The 23321-nt window shown below is 40.4% G+C and overlaps 1 protein-coding gene across 1 annotated transcript in view; it reads left to right on the top strand.

The window, feature by feature from the left end:
- The window catches only part of TRPC3 (transient receptor potential cation channel subfamily C member 3), a 58552-nt gene that overhangs the window by 26672 nt on the left and 8559 nt on the right, over window positions 1-23321 (top strand). The window contains exons 3-8 of the mRNA XM_038769360.1: window positions 1130-1318; window positions 8826-8990; window positions 10066-10282; window positions 15094-15327; window positions 18492-18756; window positions 22260-22455. Of these exons, the coding sequence (XP_038625288.1) occupies window positions 1130-1318; window positions 8826-8990; window positions 10066-10282; window positions 15094-15327; window positions 18492-18756; window positions 22260-22455 (1266 nt within the window). The remainder of the gene's footprint in view (window positions 1-1129; window positions 1319-8825; window positions 8991-10065; window positions 10283-15093; window positions 15328-18491; window positions 18757-22259; window positions 22456-23321) is intronic.

Genomic DNA, 23321 nt, shown 5'->3' on the forward strand with positions numbered 1-23321 from the left:
TGTAATATAATATTTCATTAGTATTTGAGTAGAAAGTGAAAGATTAACTCTCTAACATTCTGCATAGAAACCCAGAGGCTCAACTTTTAACAACTTTGTTGGCTTCCCAGTATTATAGGGAAAAGGATAATATTCATCTTCTCTTTGTACAAATCTATGATATCTGATTCTCAATTCACTAATGCATGGGCTTCCTTCTTATAATTTTCTTCCCTCTTAGTCTATTACAGTGAATTCCGTATTTTATAGCACACGACAAAGGAGATTTCTTATATAACTGCAGCAATGCATGGTTCTGATTTTCGGGAGCCAGAAAATGCTGATCTCTTTTCCCTGAATTTATAGAACATGGCTAATGCACTGAACTAGGGGCTCATCACACTGTCATTCTCCTGTCTTACCACGTTACATTCTCATCTGGTTAGCTCTCAGAATTGACTTGACCTTTAGGGAAGGACTGGAGGTTTGCCACCCACACTTTGACAGTAAGGGCTCAAGTTGCAGGGAGCTAAACTCAGTGTGGGGAGCCCAGCAGGAAGAAGGGTAAAAAAGGACTGGATCACTTATCCTAACCCATGGTCGCAGGCACTAATTAAATATGCAGATGAAATCAAAGATTCACAGAATATTTTTAGCCAGACCTCAGGGTGTTATTTCCAGTGTCCTAGAAAAAAGTGCTCTCAGGTATTGATTTCCTCAGCCCTTGTAGATTCAGTAATTCATGCATTCATTTGCACTTCTTATCATAAACTGTTGTACAACCTCTTAGTCTTCCACCCTAGAAGTGGTTTCCTTTTATCTACAAGATAACTGCTACTGGTTTCTACAAAGTTCCTAAGGGATCCTAGTGAAAGATACATGCCATCATTTATTACACTTTTATTAGCATGTGTGGCCAACAACTCTAATATAATTTATGCTTCCTGTGGTAATACTGTAAACTAGCTGGTTGGGCAAAGCTAAAAGCTGAGGTTAATATTCATCTTCCCCGACTAAATTGAAGGCAGGGATCATGTCTACTAACACTACTGTACTCTCCCAAACACTTAGCTCAGTGCTCTGCACATAGGAAGTGCTCAGTAAATACCATGGACTGATTGACTGATGTTTGAAAACATCTCCCTTTTAGAATGACTACCGAAAGCTCTCTATGCAATGCAAGGACTTTGTGGTTGGGGTGCTGGATCTCTGTCGGGACTCAGAAGAGGTTGAGGCCATCTTGAATGGAGATGTGGACGCTGTTGAGCCCATGGATATTCAGAGACATAGAGCTTCACTAAGTCGTGTTAAGCTAGCCATCAAGTATGAAGTCAAAAAGGTAAGTGGGCAAGCTACTCTTTCGGCCTGTCCCACATGTGATTGTAGCTTAGGTTCCATGCTGCGAGCATCAGTGAATAAAAAAAATGTTAAATGCTATTGATAAGTAATTTTTTTCCCTTTATCTACAGGATATAGCTGCTGTGGAGGTATTTTTGTAGTCATGTATTACCATCTTCTAATCCAAGGGTGGGCTAACTATGGCCCGTGGGCCATCAGAACTTTTGAGCAGGCTCTCAAGCTCCATTGCAGGAGGGGAAGGTGGGTGAAGGAGGAGTATAGCCTGAGGCTGGTCTACATGGGGGGGTCCCGAGGACTCGGGTCTCCCCTTCTCTGCCCCACAACCACTGTGCCACTGACCACCTTGGTAAGGGGGGTTTGAAAAGCAGGAGTATGACTCCTTTTCTTTTGAGAACACCTGATGTGCCATCCAATGACTATACACAGATTTTCCCACCCCTCTTCCAATCTCGGGGAAAGATAGCAATTCCACGGAATCATATTTTCATATTGCCTCAAAAAAACTTACAGTGTAACTAGATATAGTTATACTTTATTACTTAGTGCTTTATGATGTTTAGTGCTAATCTAGGGGCAAGAAGACAAAGCCATTTTAATGGAATATAGAAACAGGTTGGAAGTCCCTCTATGATTTCATCCATTTAAGCTAGCAAGCCACACACATATTTTCCCTTCAGCACTAGGAGTCGGGGCGAACTGATTTTATTTGTCGCTGGTTCTTTATCATTTGTTTTGAAGGTGTCACCTCAGCACCGATAGCTCATCTGCAAATATGTTCCTGTTAACTTAATGGCCCTGCAAAGAGAATGTCTTCCTGCATGGCTGATTCTGTGTCTTGTTTAAATAAATCAATGTAAGTCCTTTGGTTGAAGTGCAGTTCATAATGATTTTCCTGTCAGTCAGCCAGCTTTGTTCAAGCATATGCTTTGGTAGCTGACGAAGCCTTAGTGACATTAGAAGAATTTCTTATTTTTGTTTCATTTCATCGTATGGAAGTATTATGTGTTAAATATGAGTGCTCTTTATTTGGAATTCTGTCTTTCTGTAGAAAGAAATTAAACTGGACAGTCTATTGAATTCTTTAAAAAAATAGTTTTGAAATGAACCAAACAGGCAACTTTTTGGCAGGTAATGCTGGTTTTTTTTTTTTTCAAAAAGTGCAATTCAAGGAGAAATAATAGTAATGCTTGTTTACATACAGTCACTGGAAAGTACTAAGCAAAAATCAGGTCCAAAGTGCAATCTCATTAATTCCTACAGCATCTTTGCAAGAGTCAAGTGTCTCAAACTTGACCCTGCAGTTATAGTTGAATATACATTTCCTAGAGTGCAAGAACCATGAAATGTGGATAAATTCTGTAGAATATCTAGTTGGTATATTCTAGACTCTCTCAAAATATAACAACAAAATAGATAGTAGGCATATGGAATTTGTTATCGGAGGAAGTTGTGCAGGCCAAAAATAGCAGTAGGTTCACTAAGGGCTTGGATAAATTCATGAAAGAGCAGCCGGTACTGAGTTGGGGGAATGAAAAATCGGTATATTATAAAGTTAGGCATATTACATGGCACATAGGTATAGTTAGGTTTCCATACCCCCACTTCCTTTTCCAGATTCTACATCATAATCCATGTCAAGGAGGGTAACTTTTGCAAGTTCATTCCAAACACATTCTTGCTACTTTTGGGGAACAGAACCCTGGGTTGAATGGTACACTATTGAATTGTAAATTCCATGAGAACAGGAATTGTGTTTTTTGGCTTCCTATTACACACTCCCAAGTACTGAGTACAGCATGCTTCACACAGTAGGCACTCAGTAGTTACTATTCATTTACTGGGTTGATCCAGGAGTCACATTTCTCGTGCTCTTAAACAATAGCCATTTCTTTTTTTCCAAATGAGGTGGTCCATGGGAAATTTAGAAAGCTGTAAAGTGTTTTCTTTGAGTGAATGCAATTCAACTAAGTTTTCCTTGTTGGCCCAGGTGATTGTTCATCTGCTAATAGGACTCCTTTGCCTCTGGGTCAGTGCATGAATCCAGGGAACCCTAAAATTAATAGACAGGTAGGGGTCCTATTTTACCTCTGCCTATATATGAACTAAGATAAGGTTTCAGCCTGGCTTCTGAGAATCAGATAGCCTACTTATGTACATATCTGTCATTTAGCGTTTGTCTCCTCCTCTAAACACTAACCTATTTGGGGGCAGGGAATGTGTCTCCCAACTCTGTTGTATTGTACTCTCCCAAGCACTTAGTACAGTGCTCTGCCCACAGAAAGTGCTAAATAAATACCATTCATTGATTGATTGACTTTCAGAAGTCAACATTAATATTATTTTTCAAAAATCAAGGGTAAGAATTAGAGCTTAGTAGGGTTAAACTTCCTCTTCACTCCAAATAGAGTTGAGTGTTGTTTCTTGTATTGTTATTTTTAGCTAAGGAGAATATTTAAATCCCTAACAATATTTTACTACACTTCAAGTAGACAGGAGGAAAAATGTGCACATAGGGTGTAAACTGGCTTGTAAACTGGGAATACCTTCTTTTGGAGATGGGACTACTGAGGGACCAAACTGGATGGGGAATCCAAAGGTATAGTTAGGTTTCCATGCCCCCACTTCCTTTCCCAGATTCTGCTTTTCAGAAGATCTGAGATTTCATTCCTCAGTTTTAATAGTAGTTGTACTCTGAAATGCTACTTATATGTTCATCTCCTTCTGAGGCTCGTGGTCCAAAGCATCACCTATTTGTCTTCTGGCAGAAGGAACCATTCACTCTTAGTGCCGCAGCAGTCAGTACCATATAAGTAGATAGATCCTTCAAGGTTTAGATTTGCTTTGCTTTCATCACAAGCATTCATTTGTAAAACGGGGAAAATCAGAAAACAAGGTTATTCATTACTTTTAGTGCTTTCCATTTGTTTCCCAATGTAGTCAAGAAATTCCATCAAAATCTTATCTAACTGGCTGTGCCGTGTATAGCAGCAGGAGTACCAATTTTTCATTTTTTTTTAATGGCATTTATTAAGCGCTTACTATGTGCAAAGCACTGTTCTAAGTGCTGGAAAGGTTACAAGGTGATCAGGTTGTCCCACGTGGGGCTCACAGTCTTAATCCCCATTTTACAGATGAGGGAACTGAGGCCCAGAGAAGTTAAGTAACTTGCCCAAAGTCACACAGTTGACAACTGGCGGAGCCGGGATTTGAACCCATGACCTCTAACTCCAAAGCCCGGACTCTTTCCACTGTGCCACGCTGCTTCCCATTTTGAGCCTGTGAGTGAATTTGGGTTGGGATTTTAGGGGTAGAGGGGGTAAAGAAAGGGAGAAACAGGGGGAGAGGGAAAAGTCAGGAGGAGGAAAAGAGAATGAGGAGAAGAAGGAGAAGGAAGAGGAGGAATAGAGGGAAAGGAGAGGATGAAAGGAAAACGAGAGCAGGGAGAGGAAGGTAAGAGGACATTTTTACTCTAATCGATTCCTTTGCACAGGTTCTCAAGCAGACTGCCGCCATCAGCAGGCATTGCATGGCTCCCAATCCCGAAGCTGCTCTTTCTTCTTGTCCCAGTCCCTGAGGGCAAGCGTGTTCTGTCCATCTGTTGCCACCATCAGCAAGCACTGCGTAGCACCCGGTCCTGGGACCTGAGAGGACTCAATCATCCTCTTTGGGTTGAGGGGTCAGGATGGAGGTCGCTCTTGCCCACAGTGTCTGTAGGGGCGAGTTGCTCACTTCTCTGTCTGATGCGCTGACCACCCACAATGGTTCCAGCTCAGTAGACCTTCCCTCACGGCTGCTGCTGCTGCTGCTGATAATGGCTGAAGGGGACGATGCACTGGGAAGGTAAGGGGATGGCTCACCTCCAAGGGTGCTGGGGCAAGGGTGAGATCAGCCTCTACCCTGGTCCTGCAGCCCGTGAGGACAATGGGAACCCCATAGGTCCCCGGCCCAGGGATCAAGTCCTGCCAATATAGGGCAAAGAGTAGAGTGCAGGGCAAGGAGAGAAGCAGCCTGGCTTAGTGGATAGAGCACGGATCTAGGAGTCAGTAGGACCTGGGTTCTGATTATGGCTTTGCCACCTGTCTGCTCTGTGACCTTAGGCAAGTCATTTAACTTCTCTGGGACTCAGTTACCTCATTTGTAAAATGGGGATTAAGACTGTGAGCCCCATGTGGGACAGGGACTATGTCCAGCCTGATTAACTTGTATCTACCCCAGCGCTTAGAACAGTGCCTGGCATAGAGTAAGTTCTTAACCAGTTACATAATTATTATTATTATTAGTAGTAGTCATAATAATAATAATAACTGCCAACAGGGCTCCAAATCCATTCCCTTTTTGGCACCATGGGGCAGGGAAGGCTAGCTACTGCTACTTATCCTGCCCCAAAAGCTGTGGGGGTAATACTAATGTGTCACTCTGGGGTACTAAGCTCATAGGGGTACTTAATAATAATAATAATGATGGCATTTATTAAGCGCTTACTATGTGCAAAGCACTGTTCTAAGCGCTGGGGAGGTTACAAGGGGATCAGGTTGTCCCACGGGGGGCTCACAGTCTTAATCCTCATTTTACAGATGAGAGAACTGAGGCCCAGAGAAGTGAAGTGACTTGCCCAAAGTCACACAGCTGACAATTGGCGGAGCTAGGATTTGAACCCATGACCTCTGACTCCAAAGCCCGGGCTCTTTCCACTGAGCCACGCTGCTTCTCCAGCGTACTTGCATACAGCGTACTTAGGGTACTTGCCCTAAGTAGAGCAGTACAGTGGATTTGGGGAGTGAAATCTAATGCCCTGAGAGTGAACCTCTTGTTAGAAGTCAACTATGAACAACTGAAAAATCTACCTGAGAGATTATTGTTTGTCTCTCTGAAAATTCCACAACTTCACGTGAATTTTGTTATTACATGAGTTGTTTTTTGAAAATGTTTGAAATCTGAATAACGTTTTGTGGGGAGAAAGTAGGATAGTGATATGAGGTAACTGGTGCCATCTGGTGGGGGCATTCCAATCTCATTACTTTATGGTTAAAAAAAAATTAAGATATAAATGAAGAAGGAAATTGCCCCAATTATATCGCATCTGAGAGATGAAATTTATGTATATTGAAAGACATAAACTAATGTTTTAAGGGTCTACAGTCTTCTGTATAACATATAAGAGCCCGGGCTTTGGAGTCAGAGGTCATGGGTTCAAATCCCGGCTCCGCCACATGTCTGCTGTGTGACCTTGGGCAAGTCACTTCACTTCTCTGAGCTTCAGTTACCTCACCTGTAAAATGGGGATTAAGACCATGAGCCCCCCGTGGGACAACCTGATCACTTTGTAGCCCCCCCAGCACTTAGAACAGTGCTTTGCACATAGTAAGCTCTTAACAAATGCCAACATTATTATTATTATTATTATTATCATTATTATTATTATTATTATTATTATTATACACACGGTTGTGGACATACACACAAAGGTATGATCACAAGAAAGAAGTTTTGGCCCAGCTAGATAAAAACTGACATTTTCCCACCATTTAATTTTGGTGAAACATCCCGAGAATAAAAGTCTGATGTTTCTGTCTCCATCTCCTAAGCACTTAGTATAGTGCTTTGCACACAGTAAGCGCTCAATAAATAGAATTGAATGAATCTCCTCTCACTCTTTCGAAGCCAGCAGGAAAGTTCTCGATAGATAACCTGGGTACTTGGTGAATTCTCTACTGTTGCAGGCTCTATATGCTCATCTGCAGTATCACTTTTGAGCCACTAATAACAGCAACACCAGAGTTGAAAAGCCTTCCCTAATTTAAATGACGATAACTCTCCAACATTCCCTGAAGCATCGGTTCCTGAAGGTGCCAGGAAATTTGGTATTTGATAGTCCCAGTCCCAGCTACCTATGTAAAGGGAAATACTGAAGCTAAGGTTCGTGATTATGGTTCTTCATGAAATAGGAACTGCAGGGAAAGGTTACAAAGGAGGAGTCGGATTTGGGGGACAAAGCCAACAGTAGGTACAGGTTTGATGACCGCATGCTAAATAAACTGACATCAGGGTAAGGAAATTGCATAAGGAGCTATGTAGACACGAACCTTGATATCTAGATAGATTTTGGTAAAGCTAATCCAATTTTTTGATCACTCTGTTTGAGTAATCAATACATATCCGTATCTGTCCTAAGATCACTCACTGGCTACTCAGTTCACATGCTTTGGAAAGAGAGAGAAAATCACCATTTGGGAGAATAAAATAAATTGGGACACAGCATTGCCTAGTGGATAGAGCTTAGCCCTGGGAGTCAAAAGGACCTAAGTTCTCATTCCACCTCTGCCACTTGTCTGCTGTGTGATCTTGGACAAATCACTTAATTTCTCTGTGTCTCAATTACCTCACCTGTAAAATGGGGATTAAGATTCTGAGCTTTATGTGGGACATGGATTGTGTCCAACCTGATTAGCTTGTGTCTACCCCGTCCACTGCCTTGCACATAGTAAGTGCTTCATAAATGCCATAAAAAACAACCCAGAAAACAAACAAAAACCAAATCTCTTGCCAGTATGACAGGTTAACCTGACAGCAATATCTCTGTCAGTGAATAATGGTAGTTGACTGAGGAGCTCTAACAGAGTGTGAAATATTTATTTAGTATGCTATTTTCTTTTGGTTAAATGGGAGAATAATTTCTGTCACATTTTGACCACAAATACTCTTCTAGTCAGTCTAAATTGTGATGATTATATTGTATGCGTCAGATATTCCTGAAACTATTCCTTGGAGACAAAGCTCGTTCTCCTATTTTAATACTAATAGTGGGCTTTAATATATCAGTAGTAACCAAATACGTTTTGTGTGTATTCTCACATCACATATCAGCCTTGCAAATATCTGAAAAAAAAAAAACCAGTTACCAACCCACCAAAACTATTTTCCAGTACTCCCGCTCTTCTCCGAATGGTCACCAAAAGAAAAATGAATGAAATTTACATTTTCTCTATTACAATGTATCACAATATTGTATACAGCACATAAGATTTTAAATTGCAAGAAGATTTTTGAGAAAAGTGATGGAGGCTTTGGAGAGGGGAAGGAGGTAGCATTAATAAGTGTGGGTAGGGGAAGAGGATATTTTACAGGTCGCTTGTAATTTCTGTACAGTGAATGATATTGACAACCATTTTCAAGGCTGAAAGTTAGGAGTTGGGAAGCATAGTAGTAGAGGAACAGGGAGGAGGAATTATGGAAGCCGAAGATCAGGAGTCATTTTGTGGTCATTATAGTTTATGCCTCCACTCTCATCTTATCTAACCCTAAAACACTAGACATCAAGTGAAAAGGTACAAAAGGGAAGACAACAAGTATTAACTAGAAATTTCCCAAGCCTGGATTCATTAAGGAAATTATTTGTAAATAAAGATTCCTAGGGTACATAGGCACACAAAGTGCTTGTGATCTGAGACAATAGAGCTCTAGCTTGCCTTTCCTTCTATTGCCTGCAGTTTGTGGCTCACCCCAACTGTCAACAGCAGTTGTTGACCATCTGGTACGAGAATCTCTCAGGATTACGGGAACAGACTATAGCCATCAAGTGTCTGGTTGTGCTGGTTGTGGCCTTGGGGCTCCCACTTCTTGCCATTGGCTATTGGATTGCACCATGTAGCAGGGTAAGGACTTTAATTTGCTACTTTCACACTGTGCTGTGTGTGCTCATTTCAGATTGTCGCCTTGGGGTCGGAAGAGCTGCCTGCTCTAAATTGACATTCTTCCCCAATTTCCATGCCACATTTCAGTTGACTCACGGACCGAGATTCTGTTTTGATTTGTGGATAGATACTGGGAGACACAATACTACTGAGTTGGGTGAACCTTTGGTCTGAGTCAGTAATAGCATTCTTCCAACTGAAGATACTCTTCCCTGAATAGTGAGAAAATTTTACTGTTTTGAATCCTCTAGGCAGCAGTAACCTACATTTTCCAGAATAATATCTTTGAAAGGGAAACTGTAATGTTCTACTGAGAAGCGGCATGGCTCAGTGGAAAGAGCACGGGCTTGGGAGTCAGAGGTCATGGGTTCAAATCCCAGCTCCGCCACTTGTCTGCTGTGTGACCTTGGGCAAGCCACTTAACTTCCCTGGGCCTCAGTGACCTCATCTATCAAATGGGGATTAAGACTGTGAGCCCCAAGTGGGACAACCTGATTACCTTGTATCCCCCCCAGCGCTTAGAACAGTGCCTGGCACATAGTAAGCACTTAACGAATGCTATTATAGAGAAGCAGTGTGGCTCAGTGGAAAGAGCGCAAGCTTGGGAGTCAGAGGTCATGGGTTCGAATCCCGCCTCCCCCACATGTCTGCTATGTGATGTTGGGCAAGTCACTTCACTTCTCTGTGCCTCAGTTCCCTCATCTGTAAAATGGGGATTAAGACTGTGAGCCCCATATGGGACAACCTCATCTCCTTGTGTTCCCCCCAGCGCTTAGAACAGTGCTTTGCACATAGTAAGCGCTTAACAAATACCAACATTATTATTATTATTATTAATACAATCACTGAAATTTGGGACCATTTTACATCCTACCACAGAGTGTTACTTCCAAATGATGGTGTTTCTAAAAGTGGCAATTGGAAGGTTCAGCAGGTATTTTGAAGAATGTGATGCAACTATCCTATTCAGCTGCATACTTTTTATTCCAAGCTCTCTAAAGCTATGCATTTCTATTTCTATTTTTCCCTCTTACAGCTAGGAAAAATTCTCCGAAGCCCATTTATGAAATTTGTGGCCCACGCTGCCTCATTCATTATTTTCCTGTGCCTGCTTGTGTTCAATGCCTCTGACAGGTTTGAAGGCATCACAACGCTCCCTAACATCACTGTTATTGATTACCCTAAGCAAATATTCAGGGTGAAAACAACCCAGTTCACTTGGACTGAAATGCTGATCATGGTGTGGGTTCTTGGTAAGTAAGATATCCCTTCCCTCCACTTTAACTCCTCATTCTGCCTTACACAATCTGAGAGTATATTTTATTTCATATAGATTTCTATTTATAAAGTATTATGACTTTCTTTTCAATAAATACCTGGTTTATTAAATTACCTTATAAGGTAAAGATTTTTCCCTACTTTGCATGATCCAAAATGAAAAATTATTGGGATTTTTCTCAGTGTTCTGTATTAGATCATTGTCATTTTCAGTAATTTTTAAAAAAGTTAACAGCAGTATTTACTGAGTGGCTGCTCTGTGCAGAGGACTGTTCTAGGCCTGTGGAGACTTACAGGGAAGAATTACATGTGGTCTTGCTAACCAGGGGCTTATAACCTTTGAGTGGAGAATACAGGACCTGCAAATTAGTAGATAAATAATAAGTAATAAAGCATAAAAGGCAAATGACAAGGATAGAGGGCATAAAAGAAATGTAAGTATATAAATAACAAAAATAAATATGAATACCTAAATGACAAGAGGGCTTAGAATACATTTAGGGTCCATTCAGTTAATTTGGGAATTATTAATAGAGGAGAGGGATTAAAGTAGAAAGTTGGAAAGGCTGTCTATGCACTTGGATCTATGACTTTGGATATTTGATATCCACCCCACCCCCAACCCCACAGCACTTATGTACATATCTTTAAATTATATATTATAAATTATGTATTTATATTAATGTATGTCTCCTCCTCTAGACTGTAAACTCATTATGAGTAGGGAATGTGCCTGCCATCTCGGTTGTCCTGTACTCTCCCAAACCTGTAGTCCAGTGCTGTGCATATAGTAAGAACTTAACAAATACTGATGATTATGATGATGATGATGCTCACCATGTGCCAGGCACTGTACTAAGTATTAAATACTATCTGACCATTAGCTGGACTTAATGGAGTCTCTTTGAGCTTCCCCATTTCTCCTCTTCACAACACCCAAGAACTCAGATCAAGCCTACTGCTTTTTCGTGCTCCTGCCACTAACCAAAAAACATCTGTAGATGTCCAGATAATCAAGAGCTTTGGAAGAGCTCCGGAAGAGCTGGAGAGCTCCTGCTGCTTTCTGGGCATTGGCAATTTCTCGGCTAGTTCCATGGTGCTGACAGATACTCGATAACCTGAAATGAACCAAAAGGCCTCTCTTCAGTCCACAAACTTGTTGGCAAGGCAGAGGAAATAAAGGAGACCCTAGAATTTCAGAAGGCATGGTAGGGGGGCCCCCAAGAGTCCTGAACCGAGAAGCAACAGGACAGAAAGAAAAGAAGTGGGAGCTGTGATGTAGGGGAAAAAAAGCGGAGAGAGAAGAAAACAAAATAAGCAACAGAGAAGGAGGTGAGGAACTGCAGCCATGAGGAGAGGTGAGAAAGGAGGGGAGAAGCAGGTTCAGATACAGGAAAAAGTAGTGAGATGTGGTGACAGACAATCAGTGTGGCCAGGCAGAAAGGATCAGTGGGAGGTTGGGGATGGACAGCAAAGGGTAGAGAGTTAAGGACAGGCTTAGGTTAGTGAGAGGTGGGAAGAGATAGAGAAAGCTCATTTGTCCCCATCCACCATAACAACAGCTAGCCGAGGTAGAGAAGCAGCATGGCCTAGTGGAAAGAGCCCAGGCCTGAGAGTCAGAGGACTTGGATTTTAATCCCAGCTCTACCATGTACCTGCCGTGTGACCTGGGGCAAGTCATTTAACTTCTCTGTGCCTCAGTTCTCTCATCTGCATACCTGTTCTCCTTCCTACTTAGACTGTAAGCCCCATGTGGGACCTGATTTTCTTGAACCTACCCCAGAGCTTCGTACAGAGATTGGCACATAGTAAGCACTTTATTATTATTATTATTATTACTAGTAATTATTATATAATAATAATGACATGAGAACAGGTAGCTGAGGGAGTGAGGAGAATTGCCTTGGAGTGGGAAGAGGTTGGACAGAAAGTGGGAGATGTAAAAGATATAAAGTGGGGAAAGACACTGGCAATGTGAAAAGGGGCAGACACAGCAGTTAGTACAATGCCTGGCACATAGTAAGTGCTTAACAAATATCATAATTACTACTCTTATGACTAGGCTCTCGCTGTTTGCTGAATAGTCAGTATCTGATCTTTGAGATTCGATGATTCAGATCCTTTAGATAACCATTTGATAGATTATCAGTGCTTAGAACAGTGCTTTGCACATAGTAAGCGCTTAATAAATGCTATTATTATTATTATTATTTATACTATAAATGCTAATGATTTATTAGTATTAGTGATTTAAACATCCCCATTTAAAAAAAAATTCCCTTGAAAAAGATGGGGACACTTTAAAGTTTTAGTTTTGACCCCAAATTGCAAATAGTCAACTTCTCAGTAAAATTCTCTGTTTTGGATCTTCCCATAGCATCATATGATTTCTAATCCAAGGGTGTCATTCCAGGAATAATCAGTGATTTTTCTTGATTTAAAAGAAGAGTCACATGGTTCTCCAAGGCCTAGATAGGAATTCTGTTTGATTACTGAATTTCTCCATTCAGTCATGTGTCCAAACTATTGGATTGGAACAACAAGGCAGTTGTGAATAGCGTAACACCTCGTGGAGAAGCAGCAGCAGGGGATCATGTAGAGAAGGGAATGTGAAGCTGGAATGACAGCCCTGCTCCCGCCTCTCCACATCCTTACACGAGGACTTTTCTGCCAGTGGGTATAACCCTTTGCCCTTCCATTGACATTAAGCTAGAAACAAGGTAGTTTGGCTGAAGAAGAAATTGATTAATATTAATGCCTATCTCCCCCTCTAGACTGTAAACTCAGTGTGGGCAGGGTATGTGCCTATCAACTCTGTTGCACTGAACTCTCCCAAGTGTTCAATACAGTGCTCTGCACACAATAAGCACTCAATGAATACTATTGATTGATTAGTACAGTGCTAAGTGCTTAGTACAGTGCTAAGCGCTTAGTACAGTGCTCTGCACATAGTAAGCACTCAATAAATACGATTGATGATGATTAGAGAAGCAGCGTGGCTCAGTGGAAAGAGCACGGGCTTTGGAGTCAGAGGTCATGGGTTCAAATCGCAGCTCCGTCACTTGTCAGCTGTGTGACTTTGGGCAAATCTCTGGGCTTAACTTCTTAACTTCTCTGGGCCTCAGTTACCTCATCTGTAAAATGGGGATGAAGACCGTGAGCCCCCCGTGGGACAACCCGATCACCCTGTAACCTTCCCAGTGCTTAGAACAGTGCTTTGCACATAGTAACTGCTTAATAAATGCCATTATTATTATTACTATTATTAAATACCATTGATTGAAGAAGAAATTTCTTGGGTATTTAGAGATGGTCATAAACTAGGGATGTTCTCAAGCACAGTCACTTCAACTGGGGTGAATCCCTACCAGATCATCCACTTGGGGTCATTCATCACAGTCCTGGCTGCCTCCACATACCCTAAGAGCCCTCTAACACGCAGAGTGCACTGGTTCTTCTAACCATTTGACCTGCAGAACATAAGACTCAGATCTGGACCGTCCCTGAAAGGAATCCGCCTCCCCCTGTGGAAGTGGGAATGCCAAGATCTTCCAAAGGAAGAAGGAGGGCAGCAGGGCTGAAACAAGTGCATAGTTCAGCTCTACGAGTCTGCAGGATTTAGCTACATCCCCACCTGGGCTTGCTGCCACTACATATAGTGCAGGACAATCACATATTACTGTCTCCGAAGAGGTGAAAGAGAGGCAAACACAAATTCCAAAGACTCCAATTATTGGAACTCGAAAAAGAGTCTGAACTATATACTGTAATCCTTAGAGGTCTATGTAAAACTTGCTAAAGAATAACATAAATGGATTTATAATTTTGGGTTGATAGGGCATAAGCTTAAATAAAATAAAATATATCATTTCTTTATCCTTTTCACCTTAATATCACTATGTATTAAAATTTAAGAGTGATGCTTCCTTATGTAGAGAAATAATAACTTCTGAAAAATGCTTGCAATTATCATTGCTCTGTACAAAGATCAATAAGAATAGGGAGGATCAACCTAAGAAATCAAGCTTCAACCAAGTACTCCAGCACCAGAAGGATCTTGTTTTAACTTCTACATCATTCCTTTTTTCTTCCTAAAGGGAAAATCTGTCTTCCCTGCAGTCAGATCATTAAGTTTGTGCTGTGTTAATCAAGGGAGAGAAATATCTTAGAAAACTGTATTCCAACCCAAAGATGTTTGACATGTAAACAAAGAGCTCTTCCAGGAATTACACACTTTCCTTAAATGTAGCATTATAAAATTGTCTGCACCTTTATTTCTGTTATAGTGAAGTTCCTATTTGGACCTTATTAATTTTATCATTATTATTTTCACCTAATTAATTAGCCTGTTAAGTGTTCAGAATGTTTAAATGTCCGACCAGCCCCATTGGTAATCCTGCAAAAATCAGAATTAGTGACAATTCTAAACTCTCCCCATCCAAGTTATGACTGTTGTGGGCAGGGAATGTGCCTACCAAGTCTGTTGTATTGAACTCTCCCAAGCGCTTAGTACAGTAAGGGCTTAGTAAATACCACTGATTGATTGATCTTGTTTTCTCCAAATCCCACCATTTAAGAGCAACTCATTTTCCAGTCAATTTTCCTCCTGTATATAATTAAAACTGCAGCTCCATGAGGACATGTGTATACTTCACAGTTCCTAGTACAGTATCTTTCACGTGTCAGCTCTCGATGCTGTAAGTAAAAATTGATGATGGGCAAGATGAGGTCTCGTTTATGGAAGTCCTAAATTGTAATGTGTGGTTTTCCCTGATTGCTGTGGCAGGAATGATGTGGTCCGAATGTAAAGAGCTCTGGCTAGAAGGACCCAGAGAATATATAGTGCAGTTATGGAATGTCTTGGATTTTGGGATGTTATCCATCTTCATCGCTGCTTTCACAGCCAGACTTCTAGCATTTCTTCAGGCTACAAAAGCCCAGCAGTATGTGGATAGTTACATCGAAGAGAGTGACCTCAATGAGGTCACACTTCCACCAGAGATACAGTATTTTACATATGGTAAGTCACTAATCCAGCTGAACTTTTTCATGTTTGGAGATAGCTGGGAACATCTATTCAAAATGAACATGAAGGCTGCTAGACCCTAAATGCACACTTTTTTGGCAGTAAGTGTGTGGATTTAAACAGACGAGTAGAGTATAGATCAAAAAATAACACTCGAGTTGGGGGCGGGGGGTGGGAGCAAAGGAACTAGCCATAGCACCATTTGTATTTATCGTTTGCTGAGGTTTCCTGTATCTGGAGTATGTTGCTTCAATCAATCCCTGCCTTTTGGTGGTGATTTCTCATTCTGGTTTTTGGACCAGAAGAAGGGAGGCCATGGACTCTTATTCAGAGTTTCTTCTGTTCTCCAGAATCCCCATGAGCTAATACTTGAGCTGGAGAATCAATACAGAGCCCGATACGTGAATGTGAGCCAAGCTTCCAGATTAGGGCTTCCAGAGATTGGTCTCTAAGGAATGGGGCATGGAATGGCCGTGGGTGAGAAGGGCACAGCGTCTCCCAAAAACTCCTAGCTTTCCCTTGTAATACCTAAGTTCTCTATGCTAATTCTACCCTATCGTCCCCAACATTCTGGAGGAAGCAAGGTTCCCACTATCTTTGATCTTTTTTTTCTTCCAAAGATCTTGGGATAAAAGGGTCTCTACATACATACTTGCATACAATGTTCAGAAATTTGATTTCTATTAAATATGCACATATGCATCTATAATCTATTATACAAAATTGTCAACCATGGTAGAGCTAAGTTGTAGTGTGACATTCAAAGAACTGAGAATTGAGGTTGCTAAAACTTAGTAGTGTTATACCTGGCAGGGGTCAAGGTGGTCAGGGGAAGTGGACTGAGCAGGCCATTGACGGTTCCTTCTTCTGCCTTCTCTTCCTCTCCCATTCTCTTCTTTCTTTTTTCTCTCCCTCCTTCTTAGACTGTAAACATCATGTGGGACAGAGACTGTGTCCAATCTAATTATGGTGTGGCTAGCCTAGTGCTTTGCTTGGCACACAGTAAGAGCAAGAGCTTAGTAAAGGCCATCGTTAACATTATTATGATCACTGCTCATTTTCCCCTGTCACTTTCTCCCTCCTCCTCTTTCTCCTTCCCTGCATGGCTGCCCCTAAAACCCCATTTTATTTTTGGCTACTACTGCTAACTCTTCCTTCTCCAATTCTTTGCCCCCCTCTACTCCCTCCTTCCTCCCCTTTCCCCACACCCTCGTCTGCTAAGGTACCCGCCCCTCCATTTCTTGTTTGCTACTAACCTCTTCAGAGTCACAGATGTCATTTTCTTATATTTTGCTTCCTCGTTTCCTACTCCAGGGATTTGACTCTCGGCTCTGCTGGAGAAATCTCTCAGTGGCTTCTGCCTCTTCCATTCTGTCTCTAGACTGTAGGCTCATTGTGGGCAGGGAACGTGCCTACGAACCCCCGTACTCTCCCGACCACTTAATACTGTGCTCTGCACACAGTAAATGCTCAGTAAATAACACTGATTGATTGATTGATTGATCGATAGTGCTGCTCTCAAGCAAAATTCAGCAACTACTGCTACCACTCCCTTTCACAATCCCTCTTCCCACACCGTTATTTCTTTCACTACTACTGCCCTATCTGTCTCAGAAGCGTAAGCTAAACCTTTTGGATCAGTAACCACAGGGGCAGGCACATGAGTGGTAGCCAGCCCTGGTTATAGGGATTTCATTTGGACCAAGTTATGGGTGATACTATAATCAATCAATCATATTCATTGAGTGCTTACTGTGTGCAGAGCACTGTACTAAGCACTTGGAAGAGTACAATATAACAGAGTTGGTAGACACATTCCCTGCCCACAATGAGTTTACAGTCTAGAGGTGGCTACATAATATATATATATACATATAAGGTATATATATATAAGGTATTTATTTCTCTATAAAACTATATATTTATATTTATATATATATAACCGAGTTGGTATCCTTAGTAAGGCTGTTCTAACAAGTTATACTGTGCTTACATAAAAAGGAATTATATTTTAACCAAGTGCATGAGATAAATCACTCCTAAATTTCATTGCAATTGATCGATGATGCTACATACAAGAAGACTGTGCTGTTTCATCAAGTGCTGTACAAGGTAATAATGTAATAAAAAGCTGAATAAGATTACCCAGTCTCTAAATTACATCCATTTATCAAGTAATGCCGCTTTCCTTCCATGAAGTTATCTTATATTACTTTTGCTATCCTTTCTATGACAACTCCCGGGCACCATGCAAAATTATGCAACTTTCACAAAATCCATTGTTTTAAAAAGAAATCTACATTGCACTCCTATATGATGTCCCATATTTGGCTATTTCCTTTGCCTTCTCAGTCATTTTATAAATTATCTGACACACAATCATCTGAAAGCAATATGGCTGAGTCAGGTTACAAAATATATGCTACAAGAATATTAACAAAAAGTGAAAAAGATGCAACAAGATAAAGAACCCTCAAGCCCCTTATAGTAGAATGAATCAAATACCTGTGGCCATAGAAGGATATTTAAAATGGGTAAAATAGGAATTAGATAACCTTCTTCTATGTGTTAATAGATACATAAATATTTGTCTTTTCTTGTCTTAATTTGCCAGAATATAGAATTGGGCCAAACATCAAGAAACAATTGAGCAAGTGTTCCATGATCCTTCTTACTGATGCTTTTGTTTGCATAAGGAAGTTTATTTGCTCTCTAATATGTTATCAGTAACCCTGTGTTCCGGTAACACCTCCACTCTACAAAATATTTTTAGAGGTGAAAGTATTCAAAAACCTTGGCCCTACAGAAAGTACTTTATAATAGGGTTTTACCGTAATAACACAGGAAACCTCATACACTAGCTAATGGAATGTTCAGTTTTCTTTCTTTCCCCAATTAAATGGTTGAGCCAAGCTCTTCCCAATATGAAAAGACAACTTAGCATTTTATGTGATGGATTCTCTCATGCTGAAAACGATAGGAAACTCAAATATTTCTTACTAAAACATGAATACCAAAGTATTTAAGGGGATCTACAATATTCATTTCCTATTGAGATAAATATTGTGTATTTACATGATGAATCCTGCTTGCAGTTACTTACTTATGTACTAAGTGATAAATGGAAAACTCTGTTTTCTACCTCTTTTTTCTTCCAGCCAGAGATAAATGGCTCCCATCAGATCCTCAGATCATATCTGAAGGGCTTTATGCAATAGCTGTCGTTCTTAGCTTCTCACGGATTGCATATATCTTGCCTGCAAATGAAAGCTTTGGGCCCTTACAGATTTCTCTGGGAAGGACTGTCAAGGATATATTCAAGTTTATGGTCCTCTTTATTATGGTGTTTCTTGCATTTATGATTGGAATGTTTATACTATACTCCTACTACCTTGGGGCCAAAGTAAACCCTGCTTTTACCACGTAAGTAAGACTTTATATTTAAGAAGTAAAAAGAAAAAAAAATCAGAGAGCTGTATGAGTCAGTGGACATATTCTGGTAGTTATTTACTAATATTGAAGGCTAACTTTTTTTAACTTTCTTGAGTAATGCACTTACCTGAAACCAGGTCTCTGAGCTTTGCTTCCATCAAGAAATATAAATGAATAGGGATTGTCAGGAGATGGCCTGAAGGTATTTGGAAAAACTCAAGGTATTTCAAGAAGTGTCCATAGTCCTGATTTTCACCCTTGAAGAAGAAAGCAAGAACACACAAACAAAAATGCATTGGCATATTGAACAGGCAAGGAGACTTTCGTCATTAGTAACAATATTTATTATGCATCATTGGGTACAGAGCTCTATATTAGGCATCTGCATACAGATAAGGAGCAATCTTTATCTTTCGAAGAGCCTACGATCTAAAAGGGAAGATAACTATATAAATTATTGAAAACATGAGTGGATAAAAGTAATAAACACAGCTGGACCAATAAATCGGTTGCAGATAAACAGATGCATTATTAAACTCTGAGCTCTTTAAAGTATTTGGGATCCTGCTTCTACAACACAGGATGCAATTTCAACTATGTGGCACTTTGTGACTTGAACTGCCTGGGCTATGGTGGGGAAACCAGGGATAAGATAAGTACCTAGTTTATCCTGCCATTACCAAAACTACAAAAATCTTAGACTGAGGAATTGAATTTTAATGCAGAAGGTGAAAAGCATGGGGAAACCTTAGATCCAAATGCCTGCACTTCATTAATGAGTCAACAAATACCTAACTTGATAAAAAAAAAAAGCATAGCAAACTTCTAGCTACACAAAGTTCCATAAAATCACAAGCTTTTTTGGGTCTGAGCAAATCACTCAGACGGGAAGCAGTGTGGCCTAGTGGAAGAAGCATGAGCATGGGAGTCAGGAAACCTGGTTTTTGACTTGGTTTAGTCACTTGCTTGCTGTGTGACCTCACTTTCCTCAAAAATAAAATGCAGATAAAATACCTGTTCTCTCAGCCTGCAAATGCTGTATAGGACAGGGACTTTGTCCGATTTGGTTATCATGTATCTGTTCCCAGTGCTTAACAGAGTGCTTAGCACAGAGTAAGCATGCAATAAATACCATTATTATTATTATTATTATTATTCAGCATTTGGAGAGAACTAGGCACGGCCCTTCAGAGCAGCTGGATTAGTAAATCGGGAGAGTCAGAGGGAAGATAGCTGAAGTCCTCGACCCTACTTACCCTTTTGGGATTAAAACTTCTGCTTGTCTTGCTGATTGAGTCTCATTCTCTGCTTAGAGGATCCCACTTTCCCAGTGGATTTGAGGAAATATAGTTTTTCTGAACCCTGGAAATGGACTTCTTAGAAAGACAGGGCAGTTTGAATAATTTTTTTTTACTGTTCAGTTCCTTTTGAACTCAGTTCTGCATTTATTAGGGATCTGAACATTTCCAACATAAGAACTTAAGAGTGCTGAAGTGGCTGAAGGGATGGCATGAAGGGTAGGAGGCAGAGAGCTGACTGAGTGCTTTAAAGACAATGAAAGGGAGCTTCTGCTTGATGCAGAGTTGGAGGGGCAACCATTGGAGATTTTTGAGGAGTGGGGAGATGTGGGTTGAACAAGGATTGGAGAGGGGAGAGACAGGAGGCAAGGAGGTCAACGAGGAGGTTGATGCAATAATCAAGGCTAAATATGATAAGTGCTTGGCTTCCTGTGGTAGCAATTTGGATGGAGAGAAAAGGGCAGATCCTAGAGAAGTTGAAAAGATGGAACAGTCAGGATTTTGTGACACATGTGCGGGTTGAGTGAGAGAGATGAGTCGAGGCTAATACCTAGGTTATGGGTTTGTGAGATAGGGTGGATGGTGGTGTTATCTACAGTGATAGGAAAGTCAGGGGGAGGACGGGTTTTAGTTCCGTTTTCAGTCACCTGCCAAGTTTTTGAGGGGGTGCAGTAATATCCCAGTTCCCTGGGACCATAATGTGAAATTCCCCAAATAGGAATCTGATGTGGTCCAGAGCAGCTAAAACCAGACCAAACTATTTAACAGACTTCATCCCTAGGCTGAGAAGCAATGTTGCTTAGTGGATCGAGCATAAGGCCTAGGAGTCAGAAGGACTTGGGTTCTAATCCCAGCTCCACCACTTGTCTGCTGTATGACCTTGGGTAAGTCACTTAACTTCTCTGTGGTTCAGCTGCCTCATCTGTAAAATGGGGATTGAGACTGAGAGCCCAATTCGGGCCAGGGACTGTGTCGAACCTGACAAACTTGAATTTACCCCAGCGCTTAGTACAGCGTCTGGCTTAACAAATACCATAGAAAATAAGCAGTTGCCACCATGGATAAACCTATGTATGGGGACTCTTTTCCCCTACTATTAGTGCAGTCCAGAAATCCACCTAATACTGGAGGAATAGCTAATAGATGCTGAGCTGGAAAGCAATGGATTTCCCCTGGCCAAAAAGGAGTGCACTGCCTTAGCCAACTCCTAAGTGATTTTCCGTAACTTTGATTTTTTTCATTACTATAAAACATTCGAATTTAGTGAGAGCTATTTGAATTTAGATGATTCAGTGATGCCACTGAATGAAAAAAAATCAGAAAATAAACTTGCCCTTAGCAACTACCTTTCCGTCTCATAAATTAAAGGATGAGAATTCTCTTGTTTCTAAAGTTGAACTTCTCTGAATAGCATATTGTATAATGCATAGTACATGAAATGTAATCTTGCCATTTTTTAGCTAGACCTACTACTTTAAAGTGTTGAGTCATCTCCTATTTTATGCATGTGTTCATTAATCAGTGCAAATAGGGAAAATAAATGCTGGTCAAATGATTCATTGCTATACATTATATTTGACAATACAATAGCTCTCATCTCCACCAAAATGAATTACATCACTGACAATTTTGATATTAAAGACATACCTAACATTCATTTTAAATATCTGAGTATATTTATCATGCAGGATTATTATTTCAGAAGATTGGCACTGGAACAGTACAATCTTCCTGTTACTATAAAATATATTTTTGACTTTGGAATAATCTTCCAAGACATGTGGAAGTAGCTGCTTTTTGTCATTCACAAGTAGATTGGACAAAGCACTAGATATTTTGGTGAATAAGTAGGCCTGCTGTGGACTACTAGGAAATGGTCCTGATTTACTATTACTATATTTTTTCATCTAGTTCTACCTTCAGAATACAGTAATGAATCCAATGTTTTGCATTGTTTCCAGTTATTCAGTTTTGAACACGATGCTAATGCTATGTGAAAACAGGGATGTGATGAATGAATGCATCTTCCTTGTGTCTGTATTTTTGCTGCTCAGATTACAGAACAAACTCCAAACTGCTTCAACATCCAAGTCCTATTCATTTGTATAAATGAAACCTCAAATTAGTCATGCTTTTAACTTAATACACAAGAAATTGTATTTGTTCCTTCAGTTGTTTTCCTTAATATTTCAATAGAGTGGAAGAAAGTTTCAAGACTTTGTTTTGGTCAATATTTGGATTGTCTGAAGTGACTTCAGTAGTACTCAAATATGATCATAAATTTATAGAGAACATTGGCTACGTCTTGTATGGGATATACAATGTAACAATGGTGGTTGTTCTCTTGAACATGCTGATTGCTATGATTAACAGCTCATATCAAGAAATTGAGGTATGGCCTTTTACTCTTTTCCATTCCATTCTGATGCATTAGTCATTTAAACTTGGACAGTCTGGTGGGAAGGGGGACAAAAATATGAATATACCTAGTCTCTCATCATCCAATCCTATTTTTCCTCCCAACTACATCACTTGCGCCCTTGAGTGCATAGGCCCAAAGCACTTGGGTACTTGCCAACTCCCCAACCCCAAGGCATTTACATACACATCTTTATACCATCTGTACTATATTTTAATGTCTGTCTCCCCTCCTAGATTATAAACTCCTTGCAGGTAGAAGTGTGTCTATAAACTCTAATGTCCTCTTCCAAAACTTATACAGTGCTCTGCACACAGTGAGTTCTCAGTAAACATCACTAGTTGATTAATTAATTGAAGCCCTTTTAGATAGATTTTATGAACATCCCCCAGTTTTACTCCGAGAACAGTGTTTTCTAACCTAAAGTTGTGGGGAGGGGGTAGTGGTGAGCAGGGTGAGAAAAGACAGACATTAGTGGCTTCTCAAAAGATTTTTTGGGTCCTTACTGCTCTTTCCTGGGATCTTTGCTTCCTTTTGCAGTATACTTCTGATGTAGGGGGAATTGAGCAATTATACAATAAATGGATGAGAAGAAATGGAGATTAGAAAGATAAAGAAATATCCATTTTAAGCTTATTAGTAATAGCCCATTCATTTTAAATGGTTTGAGCCCAGACTTCACAGTATAGAAAAGATTTGCAAATCGCTGTCGATATCAATACATTTGTCCCTCTTATTTTGTACTTCTGAACACGATCCTCAGGAAAGCCCTAGTGCAGATCTATATCTTAGAGCAATGCCGTTCATAGTGCAGGTCATGAACCAGAGAGAACATCTGA

This window comes from Tachyglossus aculeatus, chromosome X5 (assembly GCF_015852505.1).
Source record: "Tachyglossus aculeatus isolate mTacAcu1 chromosome X5, mTacAcu1.pri, whole genome shotgun sequence".
Taxonomy (NCBI): domain Eukaryota; kingdom Metazoa; phylum Chordata; class Mammalia; order Monotremata; family Tachyglossidae; genus Tachyglossus; species Tachyglossus aculeatus.